General features: G+C 44.5%; 1 protein-coding gene across 1 annotated transcript; it reads right to left on the reverse strand.

Moving 5' to 3' along the window:
• Positions 1–592: 592 nt before the first annotated feature.
• Positions 593–16,431, reverse strand: LOC133128991 (E3 ubiquitin-protein ligase TRIM35-like). The gene is made up of 7 exons (XM_061242796.1): positions 16,027–16,431; positions 4,565–4,660; positions 4,249–4,479; positions 3,675–3,697; positions 3,019–3,137; positions 2,042–2,581; positions 593–624 (listed from the first exon to the last, which is right to left on the reverse strand). Exons 1-7 carry the CDS (start codon positions 16,429–16,431, stop codon positions 593–595), a joined length of 1,446 nt encoding a protein of 481 aa, XP_061098780.1.
• Between the last annotated feature and the right edge of the window lie 1,135 nt (positions 16,432–17,566).

Genomic DNA, 17,566 nt, shown 5'->3' on the forward strand with positions numbered 1-17,566 from the left:
AGAGCGGCCAGTCCAAACCTTTAAGGAGATTATGTCTGGAGGGAACACTGGACACCAAAGGGGCAAGAGTCTGGTTCAGCTGCAGAGCAACTCTCCAGACCAGGACAGCTCTATCACCAGCGGGAATGTTGCTCTCCGCTGCACCCTGGACTCCATACACCCCCACCTGAAATGGAGAGTTCAAAAGAAGCAAAGAAAACTGAGAACCATGACAGGCAGGTTTGTCATCGGTGATCCTACACATACAAGGAACTTCAGTCACGGACCAAAATGGATTCCTGGATACGCAGAGACGGTGACTGGACTGGTATCCTACAGAGAGAGGCTGGAGGATGGAGGAGCGGTCCAAAGACACCAGGACCCAATCCATTCAGAACCTGAGTCACCTGAGGAGATCTCTGCTGGAGAGCTGAAGGACTGTACTGTCCCTAGTCATAACACTGCTCATAACACTGCTCCTCCTAACCCTGCTCCTCATAACACTGCTCCTCATATCACTGCTCCTCATAACACTGCTCCTCATAACACTGCTCCTCATATCACTGCTCCTCATGTCACTGCTCCTCATATCACTGCTCAGACAGCGCCTCCCTCAGGGGCTGGTTACCCAGCAACCAATGTGCACTGGGACCGAGACCCACAAAGACAGAGAGAGTCACCTCATCATCTGAAAGACTTTCATTGAGTATATATATTTTTATTCTATATTTTTTCTGATTATGAACTTATCTTATTTTTTCATATTATTACATTACATTACATTATTGGCATTTGGATATTGGCAGGATATTATGAAAATAATTGCTGAGAAGTAAAAATACTCGTTGCAGTGGTTATTGTAGAACGATTAGGCTGGTAAGTAGAGTTATAGTATGTTAAAATGTTTGGTGGCAGGAGATGGAGTGGAGTGGCGTGAGACTGCCAGTTCTGATTCCACTAGAGGGCGGTAGAGTCACTGTTACGCAGCAGCGTTGGGGTGAAGAACGAGTGAAGAAGTCGGCTGTTAGAAGAGGTGGTGAGTCACACTCGTTTCTCTGGTCCTGTTCAACTTCCAATGAAAGTGACGATACAGATATCTCCTGTCTTTACGTTACTGCGCACACAATCCCAGCGCTCCATTACAACTGCTATGAGCACTATTTTATTTGTGCCAAGAGGATTGTTGTAGGAATTTTAATGTATTTCTGTATGAAAACACTCAGAGACAAAGACAGTAAAATAATTCAATCTTTACTATGCATAGGGTCCAAGTTACATGCAAAAACAAGGACCAAGGTTCCAGGACCTGTCTGGATATATGTAGGCACAGAGCGCAACAAATGTACGCCCCTTCATTAGTATTCATTAATATTTCTGATAATCAATATTCAAAAACAATCCACCGCTCTTCTCCTTACTATAGATTGTTTATTCATAACTCCCCCTTCAAGGTACTGTCTATGCAGATACATGTTCTCAAAACATTCCAGCATGATGTATACGCAGGTGCCTGTGCAATTAACTGCACGTCTGAGAAATCTATCTTATCTTGTTTTAACTCCCTATTTCCAGGAAGATAATCCCCATGGTAGCTTCCGTCATGAGGTCTTATGTTTTTGGTTCTGCAGGCTCTCAGGCCCCAAGACAAGATAATCCAGAACACACAGTTAATAGCCGTGGCCTTGGAGGCCCATGGTACAGACAGGGAGAGACATCTCCACTCACACAGTTACAGAAGATAATATTGAGTAGCACAAAGCAAGTTATGATACTTTAATAAGTGTGTATGCTCTGGATCACTCCAGCATAAGCAACCAATAATAGTCGAAGAAATTAGGAAAGGATAAGCAATGAATAATATGATAAGCAATTAATAATGAACTAATCACATGAATATAATAATTTCAACAACAGGATGCGTTTTAAACAATGAGATGTATTATGAGATGTGCATAGTAGCCTAAGGTGGAAGCTTGATTTTTGGTTCTTAAGGGCATCTCTGGAGGTTAGACTCAATAAAGTAGGATCCTTACTATCCCATTTTACTTCAACTGATGTTTACCCATAATCCCACAGTGCTGTTTAACACTTACAAACACCCCCAGTGGACAGATCCGCACAGTCCCCAGAGTACCAAAGAAAGGAAACAGTCTCTCAGTGAAGGAGTGTTTAAAAGTGTAGAGAGGAGTGTTGTCACTGGGGTCAGAGAATGACACCTTCCCCCTGTCCCAGTCCAGCTCCACTCTGACCCTCTGGAGTTCCCTCTGCACAGTGAGGCATGTAGATGTGGATGTCATGGCTCTGTATTCCCCCCTGATCAGCTTTATACTCCACACTCCTCCTGCTGGGCTCAGATCCAAACGCCCTTTCCTGCTGAAGGACTCTTTAATCACACCCACCCGCCAGTCCTCACCCCCCACTTCTACATCCCAGCAGTGTCTCCCTGAGCTGAATCCCTCAGAGCCCAGCACCCACCACCGCCAATCAAATCTCTCTGGATTATCAGGAACCTGCTGTCTCTCACCACTGCGTCTCACACTGGTCAGATCCTCAGACAGTGAGAGGTTGGGATGTGCTGTGTTTGGGTCCAGAGTCACAGGAGCTGAAGGGACAGAGAATGAGACGTCAGCACTGATCTGCACAAAGGGAAACCGTCAGACACAATGGGGTCCTAATGATATAAACTGGGTTTCACAAGAACAACATTATAGCCTCAGATACATGTGTGAGAGAAGCACCAGAACTAAAGGATATTAATATTTCATAAGTCACATATTGTATAATCCCTGTAAGAGGGAGCAAAGCCTGTCAGTGTTTGTGTAGCTCCTGTCCTTCCCCTTAAATACAGTATCACTCTTAAAGCAGCATTTTATGATGAGCATCAGTGAGATTAAGGACTGGTGCTCAGTCTCTTCACTCCAGGGCTCTTACACAGACAGGACCAATATCACTCTGACTGGCTTCATCAGCTTGTGGAAAGGATGCTGAAGATTCCCCCTGTACAGTGACAATGTGGAGCTCCCTGCCCCCAGTACTCACTGTATTGAACAGTCCCCAGCATCTTCTCCCACACTCTGTACTTCAGATTGCCCAGGTGCTTGGCCACATCAATCAGCGTTCCTGAGACCTTCTCTGGATCCCCCAGGGTGCACTGGGCTCTGCAATAATATTCAGGAGTCACTTGTGCTGTGGGCGTGGCTTCATTACCATAGAAGATTATCAGCAGCAACATCAGATCTTCATTCTGTAAGAAAATGGCTCCATCCCTCCCAGCGTTCTGACACACAGCCCCACTGAGAAACACACACCCACAGCCCCACTGAGAGACACACACTAACAGCCCCACTGAGAGACACACACCCACAGCCCCACTGAGAGACACACACTCACAGCCCCACTGAGAGACACACACTCACAGCCCCACTGAGAGACACACACTCACAGCCCCACACCACTGATGACCGACCGACCGACCGACCGACCGACCGACAGTGCCAGGAAGAGACTTAAATAGCTCTTCAAGCAGCTGACTGCAATTGGCCATGATTACACCCGCATTCCACATGCAGGAGGAAATTTCTCCTGCAGAGCTAAGCCGGAAAGCCCTCTAGAGGTCTAGAGTGGTAAATACAGGAATTTCCAGAAGTAGACAGTGAGAAACCATGACACTATGAGAGAGGATGGAGTTTGCTTACATGTCTTGTGTGTGCTTGTAGCTCTGAAATAAAGAGAGTGAATTATTACCAGTGTAGCCAATACTCAGTCCATCAACACTGCATCAGAAACCACAGTAATATCTTTAAATAGCTTTAGATATGACATGACAGAAAAATGAATGTGCTGCTTTAACACTTTAATACGGGGTGGCCTGTAGCATAGTGGTTAAGGTAAATGACTGGGACCCGAAAGATTGGAGGTTCTAATCCCAGTGTAGCCACAATAAGATCCGCACAGCCATTGGGCCCTTGAGCAAGGCCCTTAACCCTGCATTGCTCCAGGGGAGGATTGTCTCCTGCTTAGTCTAATCAACTGTACGTTACTCTGGATAAGAGCGTCTGCCAAATGCCATTAATGTAATGTAATGTATTACCTGAGATGTTGCACAATAAACTGGTTTTAAAACCCTTTCCCTGCAAGACAATTATTCTGCTTGATTAAGTTTTGAGGAGATTTAATGATTTTTGAATACTATATTGTATAAATGAATGTATGCAAGCATTAACAGCAGTGTGTATAGAGACCTACAGACACAGAGTGAACAGGTCTTACCTGCAGGAATGAGACATCTTCAGCTCCCAGCTCCTGTTCTATGGCTCTGATCTGTTCTGAAAGGGATGATATCTCTTCTGTCATCTTCTCAATCTTCTCCTTCATCTTTTGACTCTTCTGCTCCTCTTCCTCCCTCAGTGCAGTGATCCTGGCTGCCTCTTCATCTTTTAGGAACTGCTGAAGTTTCTCAAACTCCACCTTTATCTGTCTCTCTGTGTGCTGGGCCTGGCTCTGGAATAAACATTATTCACCATCATTTCAGCACAATCCAGTGCTGCATTTTCAACACTGTGATTTAAAGGCCTCAATACAGTACCTTGATGTGCTCTGCTGTTTGATCACAGGTTAGTTTCACTGCATTAAAGGCTTTTAGCTTCTCCTGCAGTGGAGCCAGTGCAGTCCTGAGTTTCTCCTGGAAAGAAATGACAACCACAGACAGACAGTAAACTTCACTGCCTGCACAGACAGCACAAGAGCCCCTGTTCAGACAGAGAGGAGCCAGAATGGAGACCTAGGTCAACATTACATTACATTACATTACATTATTGGCATTTGGCAGACGCTCTTATCCAGAGCGACGTACAGTTGATCAGACTAAGCAGGAGACAATCCTCCCCTGGAGCAATGTGGGGTTAAGGGCCTTGCTCAAGGGCCCAACGACTGTGCAGATCTTGTTGTGGCTACACCGGGATTAGAACCACCAACCTCACATGTCCCAGTCATTTACCTTAACCACTACGCTACAGGCCGCCCATGTGTAGAAACAATGTGTTCACAGAGACATTGCATTGCCTCTATGACAGGACGTGCCAAGCAAACAGGTATGACTGTAGTAAATGACAACATACAAATTAATTCATATATTAAATTCAGTTTAGTGTGCTCTATATTTACTCTCCAGTGACACATTAACAGTGATCTGCCCTCTAAGGCCACATTGTTTCAGACACATTTATCTGAGCATGAACTTTGACCCCTCCTGTCCCATGCTGAGCACTGCTCCCTAACACAGCTCTGAGAATGTCTCCACACTCCTGCCCCTCCCTCCTGTCTCTCTGTCAGTCATGTGACATGTAATAAAGAGATAAAACCATAATCTCAGACCAAAGGTCACCTTATACATTTCCGTCTATTAAATATTAAGTTTTGACTTCCTGCTGTCAGCAAATTTCAGCGGTATTTTGCAATATAATCAGACATATTCTTTTTTACATAGAACAGATACATGAAAAATAATGATATGCTAAACCACTGGAAATCCCAATTTTGTATAAATCCAAATAATTTTTAATCCCAATGAATTTACAAAAGGAAATTGTTTGAACTGAGAATTACCTTAAACACTTCTGCAGCCTCCTGAACTGGTAGCAGTTTGTGGTTTTCATGTTTTTTTGAAGTTTGACAGACAAGACAGACAGGTATTTGATCCTCCAAACAGAAGAGTTTGAGTTTCTCACTGTGCAGACTGCAGAGAACTTCAGATCCTGCTTTAGCTCTCTGACTTTTCTCCTTCAAGAACGACTCACAGGCATTCCTCAGAGACAGGTTACAAGGAGGATTTTTGTTAGAAGATCTTCTCCTGCAAACTGGGCACTCCAGAGATCCCTTGTGTTCCCAGTACTGCTGCAGACAGGCCTCACAGAAGCTGTGACTGCATCTCAGGACAACAGGATCCGTGAAGATTTTAGAGCACACAGGACAGGAGAGCTCCTCTTCCAGGAGAGAAGATCCAGACGCCATTCTGTCTCCGTCTGTTCTGAGCTCAGTAATGGCTTCTGCTAAATCTGTAGTTTAGTTTCACTTTGAAATCCACACACTTCACTGTAAAATGTCTTTAAATTAGTCCAGAAATCTCTGTGCTTCATGATCGGTTTTTATCCCTGTCAGAATCTTTAGAAATTCCATAGTTCCTGAAAATTACACATTAAACTCATATTATAAAGTCGGCAATATAACTAAAGCATCTGTGTGTGAGAAATGTTACCTCCCTCTTCACATTTACACCAGCCCTGTTCTTCAGCTTCTGGTTGTTCTCTCTCCTGTGTTCTTCAAAATGCACCCAGATCATCTCAAGCACACACCCTCCCTTATCAAGCATAGATCCAGTCCAGAGTCCAGAGTCCATTCATCTTTATATTGTTGTGTTGTTTAAGAGGTACAATGATAAACCTAGAGGCTGACGAACGTCTCAAACCGTTAGTGCCATTCAATCAACTAACTTTATTGGCAGCTACATGACCACACATACAGTCAACAACATGACGTATCACCTGTCAAGAACCTATCACTACATCCCCCTTTCCCAGATAAGAACCCTTTCTTATGAGATGCATGATAGGATAGTTAACTTTGGTGACTTTTGCTCTGTTTGATTGTTTGTTTGTTCAAAAAAAGAAAAAAAGAAAAAAAAAGGCCCTCGTCCTTATCTTTGTTGTACAGGTAGCAGTTGAAATTGTACTTCCCTCTAGGCTCTTTCAGCGAACTTATCCCTGGTTATGGGTATGCACTTTGTTGTACGTCGCTCTGGATAAGAGCGTCTGCCAAATGCCACATGCTGGGTTGATCTGCGCTGGGATGATGGGGACAGTTGTTCGGATCTCTCTCCCCATAAGTCGCTCAGTGGGGCTGTGTCCATTGGCCAGAGGAGCAGCACGGTAGGCCATGAGGGCTAGGTAAGGGTCACCCGACTTCTTGAGGAGACTTTTGATTGTCCTCACTGCCCGTTCCGCCTCCCCGTTGCTCTGTGGGAAATGTGGACTGGATGTCACATGACTGAAGCTCCACTCTCGTGCAAACCTCCTGAAGGACTCGGATGGAAACTGTGGCCCATTGTCTGAGCGCAGTACCTCTGGTATCCCGTGACGAGCGAAGATGGACTTACAGTGCTCAATCACACCTTCTGATGATGTGGACGTTAGCTTGGCTACCTCAAGGTACCTGGAGAAATAATCTACTCTGACTAGGTTCTATCCGGAACAGGTCTGCTCCTACTATTGACCATGGCCTAGCTTACAAAGATGATCCAAGCACAGATCCAGAGTGCATTCATCTTTATATCATCGCTTATCAAGACAGACAAGACATAGAGGTATTTGATCCTCCAAACAGAAGAGTTTGAGTTTCTCACTGTGCAGATTGCAGAGCACTTCAGATCCTGCTTTAGCTCTCTGACTTCTCTCCTTTAAGAACGACTCACAGGCATTCTTCAGAGACAGGCTAGGGAGAGGTGGATCCATAGAATCTCTTCTCCTGCAAACTGGGCACTCCTGAGATCCCTTCTCTCTCCACCAAAGCTGCAGACAGGCCTCACAGAAGCTGTGACTGCATCTCAGGACAACAGGATCCCTGAAGATTTCAGAGCACACAGGACAGGAGAGGTCATCTTCCAGGAGGGAAGATCCAGACGCCATTCTGGAAAATCTGCTAAATCGGCTGTTAGACAAACCGCAGGTAAAAATAATTAATCTGAAGGATATACAGTGAAATCATATCATAAGTTCCCCAGTGTAGCTACAGCGTCTGTCTGTGAGAAAGTGCACCTCTGTCTTCACTTTTACACAATCCCTGTTCTTCAGGTTCTGTCAGTTTCCAGATAAACTCAAGTACAAACATGATTCACACACAGATGCAGAGCTGGAGTCCACAATCTATTCCTTTTGATAATAGCCTCACTGGTGAAGCTAATGGAGAGAGCTGTGCTTTAGAATAGCTCATCTACAGCGCTGATGAAGCTAATGGAGAGAGCTGTGCTTTAGAATAGCTCATCTACAGCACTGATGAAGCTAATGGAGAGAGCTGTGCTTTAGAATAGCTCATCTACAGCGCTGATGAAGCTAATGGAGAGAGCCGTGCTTTAGAATAGTTGAATTTCACAAATACTCATGACACGATTGGCTCTCAATTCAGTTCTGGCCAGAGGCTCCTGTTTCTTCCTCATTTAAATTCTGTGACAGGTGTATCACCCTGGTTTGTCCACAAGAGTGCGCTGCAGAGTAAACCAAAGCCATGGGATGCAGTTAATTTACGGAAAGCTAAATCCGTATGAAACACATTCATTTAAAGACTTTAAAAATGCTTTAAAAAGCGAAACACCTTTTGACACCTTTTTTTTACCGTTGTGTCATGAAATCTTCCCAGTGGATAAACCAAGGGAGGTCTGGAGAGTAGTAATTGTGCACAGGACTGGTAAAAGAAGGAATAGATTTCTTTCATATGAATAGATGCGTGTGTGAGTGTGTGTGTGTGTGTGTGTGAGAGAGAGAGAGAGAGAGAGAGAGAGAGAGAGATGTAGGCCTACTCATTGCATACAGGCTCCATACCAAAAAAAGAGAAACAATTACGTTGTATTTTACATTTAAAAGCTTCAGTTTTATATGGGCTTGCACATGTGTTGAAAACAACACGCCCATAGCATGTTTCTTCTACGTCCCCCACCCCATCATGAGGAGACTCATGAGCGAGTGACACTGCTGGAGGAACTTTCCAGTCTGAAGCCGAGCGAGGCTGTTCAGCGCTTCAAACTCACCTGGAGGTTCAGGTAACTGGGGGAATCCATGTTGAGCTATGTGGCCGTGTGGAGAAAATCATTACATTACATTACATTACATTATTGGCATTTGGCAGACGCTCTTATCCAGAGCGACGTACAACAAAGTGCATACCCATAACCAGGGATAAGTTCGCTGAAAGACCCTAGAGGTAAGTACAATTTCAACTGCTACCTGTACAACAAAGATAAGGACAAGGGCCATATTTTTTTTTAATTTTTTAATTTTTTATTTTTTTTGAACAAACAAACAAACAAGAGCAAAAGTGACCAAAGTTAACTATCCAAACACTGCTTACCTAGCCAACTAAAAATACCGATACACAAAGCAAGTCACAGAGACAACAATTAAGGTTCACAGGGAGGTAGGGAGGGATGGGGAGAGGTGCTGCTTGAAGAGGTGCGTCTTCAGCTTGCGCTTGAAGGTGGGGAGAGATTCTATAGTTCTGACCTCAACGGGGAGTTCGTTCCACCACCGTGGAGCCATAACAGACAGTAGTCGTGAGCGTGAGGTGGAGGTTCTGAGAGGGGGAGGTGCCAAGCGGCCTGTGGAGGCTGAACGAAGAGGTCTGGCAGGGGTGTAGGGTCTGATGATTTTTTGCAGATAAGCTGGGGAAGACCCTTTAACTGCTTGGAAGGCTAGCACCAATGTTTTGAATTTGATGCGAGCCATGACAGGCAGCCAGTGGAGGGAAGTAAGCAGGGGGGTGACGTGTGAGTATTTGGGAAGGTTGAAGACCAGACGAGCTGCTGCATTCTGGATGAGTTGGAGGGGTCTGATGGCGGACGCTGGGAGGCCAGCCAAGAGGGAATTGCAGTAGTCCAGGCGGGACAGAACCATCGCTTGGACCAGGAGCTGGGTCGAGTAGGGGGTGAGAAAGGGGCGGATTCTCCGTATGTTGTAGAGGAAGAACCTGCAAGACCGGGTCACCGCCGCAATGTTCTCGGAAAGGGACAGTCTGCTGTCCATCACCACGCCGAGGTTCCTTGCACTGGGTGACGGCGTGAGTGTGGTATCCCCGAGAGAAATGGAGAGATCCAGATGGGGAGAGGTATTAGCAGGGATGAATATCATTTCAGTTTTACCTGGGTTGAGCTTTAGATGGTGGTTGTCCATCCAGCTCTGGATGTCCCTCAGGCGGCACGGGACTGCAATCATGGGGCGAAGCCGACGGAAATGCTACGAGAGAGAGAGACTGGTTTGTGGAGCTGGAGATGACCGTATTCAGCGCCGTCTGTTTGTCGGAAACGGACCGGACTTTTGAACAGGCGCTAAACGCGGCACAAGCTCATCATTCAGAGGCCTCTCCTTCTGCAAGCAGCCCAGACACACACAAGATGGCCGCCGCATGACCAGAGCAGAGAGGGGAACAGCCCAGATGTACACAAGATGGCTGAAGTCCATATAAGGAGTGGGAGGTGGAGACACAGGTGGAACGAATGAATGAGAGCGAATGAACTGACAGACTGACTACGGTGAGCACAGAGGGTCACAAGGAACGAAATGCAAAGAACAGATACAGAAAAACTGGGCAGACATGAGTTTTTCATCCTCATTGACACACACTCAAAATGGATGGGTGTGTAGTTCAGCCACTGCAGCCTGAACAGCTGAGTGCCTGCACATTAGTTTCAGTAGCCATGGCAGCCAGAACTCTTGGTCTCTGATAATGGCAACAGAGTTTACAGGGTTCATGAGGAAGAAACAGGCTTGCAGAGCGGCCAGTCCACACCTTTAAGGAGATTAGGAAAAGCTGTCTGGAGGGAACACTGGACACCAAAGGGGCAAGAGTCTGGTTCAGCTGCAGAGCAACTCTCCAGACCAGGACAGCTCTATCGCCAGCGGGAATGTTGCTCTCCGCTGCACCCTGGACTCCATACACCCCCACCTGAAATGGAGAGTTCAAAAGAAGCAAAGAAAACTGAGAACCATGACAGGCAGGTTTGTCATCGGTGATCCTGTACATACAAGGAACTTCAGTCACAGACCAAAATGGATTCCTGGATACGCAGAGACGGTGACTGGACCGGTATCCTACAGAGAGAGGCTGGAGGATGGAGGAGCGGTCCAAAGACACAAAGACCCAATCCATTCAGAACCTGAGTCACCTGAGGAGATCTCTGCTGGAGAGCTGAAGGACTGTACTGTCCTAGGCATAACACTGCTCATATCACTGCTCCTCATATCACTGATCCTCATAACACTGCTCCTCATGTCACTGCTCCTCATAACACTGCTCCTCATATCACTGCTCCTCATGTCACTGCTCCTCATATCACTGCTCCTCATAACACTGCTCCTCATATCACTGCTCCTCATATCACTGCTCCTCATATCACTGCTCGGACAGCGCCTCCCACAGGGGCTGGTTACCCAGCAACCAATGTGCACTGGGACCGAGACCCACAAAGACAGAGAGAGCTACTTCCTCATCTGAAAGACTTTCACTGAATATATATATTTTTATTCTATATTTTTTCAGATTATGAATTTATAATGTTATTTTTTCAGATTATGAAGATAATTGTTGAGAAGTAAAAATACACGTTGCAGTGGTTATTGTAGAACGATTAGGCTGGTAAGTAGAGTTATAGTAGGTTAAAATGTTTGGTGGCAGGAGATGGAGTGGAGTGGCGTGAGACTGCCAGTTTTCTGATTCCACTAGAGGGCGGTAGAGTCACTGTTACGCAGCAGCGTCGGGGTGAAGAACGAGTGAAGAAGTCAGGCTGTTAGAAGAGGTGTGTGAGTCACACTCGTTTCTCTGGTCCTGTTCAACTTCCAATGAAAGTAACGATACAGAGATCTCCTGTCTTTACGTTACTGCGCACACAATCCCAGCGCTCCATTACAACTGCTATGAGCACTATTTTATTTGTGCCAAGAGGATGTGTTTTAAACAATTAAATGTATTATGAGATGTGTATCGTAGCCTAAGGTATGAAAGGTGGAAGCTTGATTTTAGTTCTCTGGAGGTTTGGCTCAATAAAGTAGGATCCTTACTGATTCCACCCTCTTTTGTGTTTTTCCTGAAATGATTGGCAGACCTGGGGCCTCATTTATAAAACTGTGCTTAGGATTCACGTCAAAAGGTTGCGTAAGCATGATACCTAGGACGTGCCTACGCAAAAAAATATTCTGATTTATAAAACAGTGCATACGCACGTCCCACGCCAGTTTTCCATTATAAATCACAATCAACTCTAAATGTGGCGCAACTTTGCCAGCTTCATGTCCCGCCCACAGTTGCCTATAAATAGGCAGTGAAACACCCCTAATGAATATGCATTTCACGAAGACGACAATGGCAAACGCTGAAAAGAAGGCCAAGAAAAGGGATTTCAGCCATTTTATTGCCTCTGAAAAGCTACAGGTGTGGGAATTATCCTGATTGATTGTAAATGACGAACAGTTCTGCACAACGAATGTGATGATGACGATGATAATAATAATAATAATAATAATAATAATAATAATAATACACGTTATTTGTCTAGCAGCATTGAAAACACAGTTACAAAATTAAGAGATAAAACGAACAAAAATGTATAACAATAAACACATTATAAAACATAATATATGAATATGATAACAATATATGAAACTATGCTCGTATCTGCCCGACTGACGCATTGTAAACGGCATCAGTGCAGGGCAATTTGTCCGACTGTTCACCATATTATTTATGAGAATACATTTAATAACATGAAGTATTGTTTAACAATTCGTCTACATATTTGAGGGATTATTTTACTACAACATCTCCGTTTATATTTATCATCCTAAATCATATTTTTTGGGCACTCCAGGGAGCATCAATCAAACAGCTGTTTGTTTATTCGTTGTAAGAGAGGCTTTTGTCCGTTTTTGCAATTTAACTCTTCGTATATGATACGTGAGAGGTAATATTTCATTACATTACATTACATTATATTGCATGGCATTTAGCAGACGCTCTTATCCAGAGCGACGTACAAAGTGCAAATTAAACACAAGAACAAGTGCAAAGAGGACCTGAGAGGACAGTATAGTTCCGAGTCCTAGTGTAAACATGCAGAAAATCAGAACCCTTTAAGAGTACAATCAACAACAATCAATTTCGATTTATTTTACACAGTGGTATCAGTTGTGTATCATTTTCGACTTCTCTCGTCGCCAAATGTTGTGTTGCACTTAGGAAGGGAGAGAACCCGTATTGCGAGATTCAACACTTTAATAAGTATAACAGCATAGCTGCCAACTCTCACGCTTTCGGCGTGAGACACACGCATTTGCCTGTTTTCACACGCACATGCAAATGCGTGTGTCTCACGCCGAAAGCGTGAGAGTTGGCAGCTATGTAACAGGGACAACGCACGTCCTTACAGCAGCCATACCCAGCCACAACTCCCGGCAAATCTTTATACCTTTTTACATCCTGTTTCACTTCCCGTTTTCCTGGTCTTACGTCACGAGCATTAAAGGCACAGTTTCTCATTTCTCCAGTTAATGTGCGTACGCATGGGTCAGAGTTTCCGTGGAGGACCGCACATTTTCCCGTCAAGTTCGTTTTTCATAAATGCCAAAGTTTGCTTAGAAAGTGGCGTACGCATTCTTTTGTGCCTACGCAACGTTTATAAATGAGGCCCCAGGGAGACACACTGGTGATGGGTCAGGAAAAGAGCAGCACTGGAGTTATTCCACCGGTGTATTTGTTACACCCCAACTCATTACACACACACCAGTGTACTTACAATACCACCATGTACCACAGTAATTATTCAGTAATAACATTGTGAGGTTATGTCAGAGAGATCAGACATTTCTCATCAAGCACTTAAGAATGTTTACATTTACATTTTACATTTTTGTCATTTGGCAGACGCTTTTAATCCAAAGCGACTTACAAGTGCATAGGTTCTACCATAAGTCAAAGCATCACATCCAGAACTAGCAAAATACACATGAAATGCTGTTCTAAACATAGTAACATAGTTGTCATCATAAGTGTAAAAATTAGACAAGGATAGGGATATCAGAAAGGAGGGGCAGGGGAAATCAGGAGGGAGGACTAAGGTAGAGTTTGAAAAGGTGGGTTTTGAGTCTGCGTCGAAATAGGGGGAGGGATTCTGCTGTTCTGACAGTGGTAGGCAAGTCATTCCACCACTGAGGAACCAGAACGGAAAACAGGCGTGAACGTGCAGCTCGACCGCCAGGTGTACGTAGAGAGGGAACCATAAGGCGACCAGAGCTGGCAGACCGGAGTGGTCTAGCTGGGGAGTAGGGAGTGATCAAGGATTGTATGTAAGGTGGGGCAGTCCCCTTAGCAGCCTGAAATGCCAACGCTGTGTTTGGGTCCAGAGTCACAGGAGCTGAAGGGACAGAGAATGAGACGTCAGCACTGATCTGCACAAAGGGAAACCGTCAGACACAATGGGCTCCTAATGATATAAACTGGGTTTCACAAGAACAACATTATAGCCTCAGATACACGTGTGAGAGAAGCACCAGAACTAAAGGATAATATTTCATAAGTCACACACTGTATAATCCCTGTAAGAGGGAGCAAGACCTGTCAGTGTTTGTGTAGCTCCTGTCCTTCCCCTTAAATACAGTATCACTCTTAAAGCAGCATTTTATTATGAGCATCAGTGAGATTAAGGACTGGTGCTCAGTCTCTTCACTCCAGGGCTCCAGGTGCCACTGAGAGACACACACTCACAGCCCCACTGAGAGACACACACTCACAGCCCCACTGAGAGACACAGACTCACAGCCTGACCCCACTGAGAGACACACACTCACAGGAGCGTGGGGGAGGGGTGTATTTACATTAGAGAGAGATATTAATTTCATTAAAGCTGCAGTAATTATTGAAGAGACTGGCATTTTAAACACATTCCACAGTACCTCACTGATTGAGCAATACAGGCTAATAAACTACTTTTGATATTTAATCCTATGTGCAAGGGAGCAGGGGCGGGAGACCAAGAGCGACCAGGAAGGGATCACAAAGTTACCAACGATAAGTTGGATGACCACTAAAATAGGTGAAGAAAGAACGAAAAAAGGGAACAAAACTCCCCGGCGATCTGCCAACAGAAAAACTGACCTGAGCTATACTGGTCAGGAGAAACAAAATGAGATATTTCACCGGCAGTCTCGAACAGGCAAAACTTTATGAGCCGAACACTAGAACAAAGTACCCAGTACCCAGAACAAATAGGGAAGGTTCTAGGGAACTAAGCAACCCAAAGAAAAACAAACTAGGTCCCTAAACAATTCTGTCTTCTAAACCGACCGACCGACCGACCGACCGAACGACCGACCATCTTAATACCTTAATACCTTACCGGCTTTGGGTGCGTGTCAAACTGAAACGCCAAAGCTCAGAGCAGTGCCAGGAAGAGACTTAAATAGCTCTCCACGCAGCAGACTGCAATCGGCCATGATTACACCCGCATTCCTTGATGTGCTCTGCTGTTTGATCACAGATTAGTTTCACTGCATTAAAGGCTTTTAGCTTCTTCTGCAGTGGAGCCAGTGCAGTCCTGAGTTTCTCCTGGAAAGAAATGACAACAACAGACAGACAGTAAACTTCACTGCCTATACAAACAGCACAAGAGCCCCTGCTCAGACAGAGAGGAGCCAAAATGGAGACCCAGGTCAACATGTGTAGGAACAATGTGTTCACAGTGACACATATCTGTGCATTGCCTCTATGACAGGACATGCCAAGCAAACAGGTATGACTGTAGTAAATGACAACATACAAATTAATTAATATATTAAATTCAGTTTAGAGTGCTCTATATTTACTCTCCAGTGGCACATTAACAGTGATCTGCCCTCTAAGGCCACATTGTGTCAGACACATATATCTGAGCATGAACTTTGACCCCTCCTGTCCCATGCTGAGCACTGCTCCCTAACACAGCTCTGAGAATGTCTCCACACTCCTGCCCCTCCCTCCCGCCGCTCTCTGTCAGTCATGTGACATGTGAAGAGATAAAACCATAATCTCAGACCAAAGGTCACCTTATACATTTCTGTCTATTAAATATTAAGTGTTGACTTCCGTCAGCAAATTTCAGCGGTATTTTTCAATATAATCAGACATATTCTTTTTTACATAGAACAGATACATGAAAAATAATGATATGCTAAACCACTTGAAATCCCAATTTTGTATAAATCCAAATAATTTTTAATCCCAATGAATTTACAAAAGGAAATTGTTTGAACTGAGAATTACCTTAAACACTTCTGCAGCCTCCTGAACTGGTTGCAGTTTGTGGTTTTCATGTTTTTTTGAAGTTTGACAGACAAGACAGACAGGTATTTGATCCTCCAAACAGAAGAGTTTGAGTTTCTCACTGTGCAGACTGCAGAGCACTTCAGATCCTGCTTTAGCTCTCTGACTTTTCTCCTTCAAGAACGACTCACAGGCATTCCTCAGAGACAGGTTACAGGGAGGATGAGTGTTAGAAGCTCTTCTCCTGCAAACTGGGCACTCCTGAGATCCCTTGTGTTCCCAGTACTGCTGCAGACAGGCCTCACAGAAGCTGTGACTGCATCTCAGGACAACAGGATCCCTCAAGATTTCAGAGCACACAGGACAGGAGAGGTCCTCTTCCAGGAGAGAAGATCCAGATGCCATTCTGTCTCCGTCTGTTCTGAGCTCTGTAATGGCTTCTGCTAAATCTGTAGCTTAGCTTCACTTTGAAATCCACACACTTCACTGTAAAATGTCTTTAAATTAGTCCAGAAATCTCTGTGCTTCTTGATCGGTTTTTATCCCTGTCAGAATCGTTAGAAATTCCATAGCTCCTGAAAATGACACATTAAACTCATATAATAAAGTCGGCAATATAACTAAAGCATCTGTGTGTGAGAAATGTTACCTCCCTCTTCACATTTACACCAGCCCTGTCCTTCAGCTTCTGGTTGTTCTCTCTCCTGTGTTCTTCAAAATGCACCCAGATCATCTCAAGCACACACCCTCCCTTATCAAGCATAGATCCAGTCCAGAGTCCAGAGTCCATTCATCTTTATATTGTTGTGTTGTTTAAGAGGTACAATGATAAACCTAGAGGCTGACAAACATCTCAAACCATTAGTGCCATTCAATCAACTAACTTTATTGGCAGCTGCATGACCACACATACAGTCAACAGTATGACGTATCACCTGTCACAAGCCTATCACTACATCCCCCTTTCCCAGATAAGAACCCTTTCTTATGAGACGCATGAATTACTCATTCAAAACTAAAATATAGCTTTTCTAAACTATCACATAGGTTGAACACTTCAGGTATTTCAGGTATAAACATGAATGAAAACATTTCTTTCAGAATGAACTCAAAATCTTATAAATGCGTCTCTTTACTTCTTTACTTTTTATGCCATCCTTTATCTTACTGCTATAACTGGTATGAACTGCATCTCTGAACTTATGCTTCCATGAACCTATAATAACCAACAATAAACATTTCCACTACTATCTCTCTTCTCCTATGTGTGTGGCATAAGGGATGGGTAGACTGCCCAAACCCTTAACCTGAGTGAGGGTATTATTCTGCCCCTGGGGTCACTCAGTGTGTCAGTGCTCACTAAAAATAGTCTTTTAGATATGAGGGAGGCTTGCTCTCTCGAGAAGGATACCGTCTCTGTCGCATTGGAGTCTCTTGACTGGGGTCACACCGGGCCGGTCTGGCAGGTGTGACAGGTGCACTGGCTGTACCTGGAGCGGCGGTCTCCTGTGATGTCTCAGGTACGCTGGTGGCAGGTTCA

The sequence above is a fragment of the Conger conger genome, chromosome 5, assembly GCF_963514075.1.
Source record: "Conger conger chromosome 5, fConCon1.1, whole genome shotgun sequence".
NCBI classification, from domain to species: Eukaryota; Metazoa; Chordata; class Actinopteri; order Anguilliformes; family Congridae; genus Conger; species Conger conger.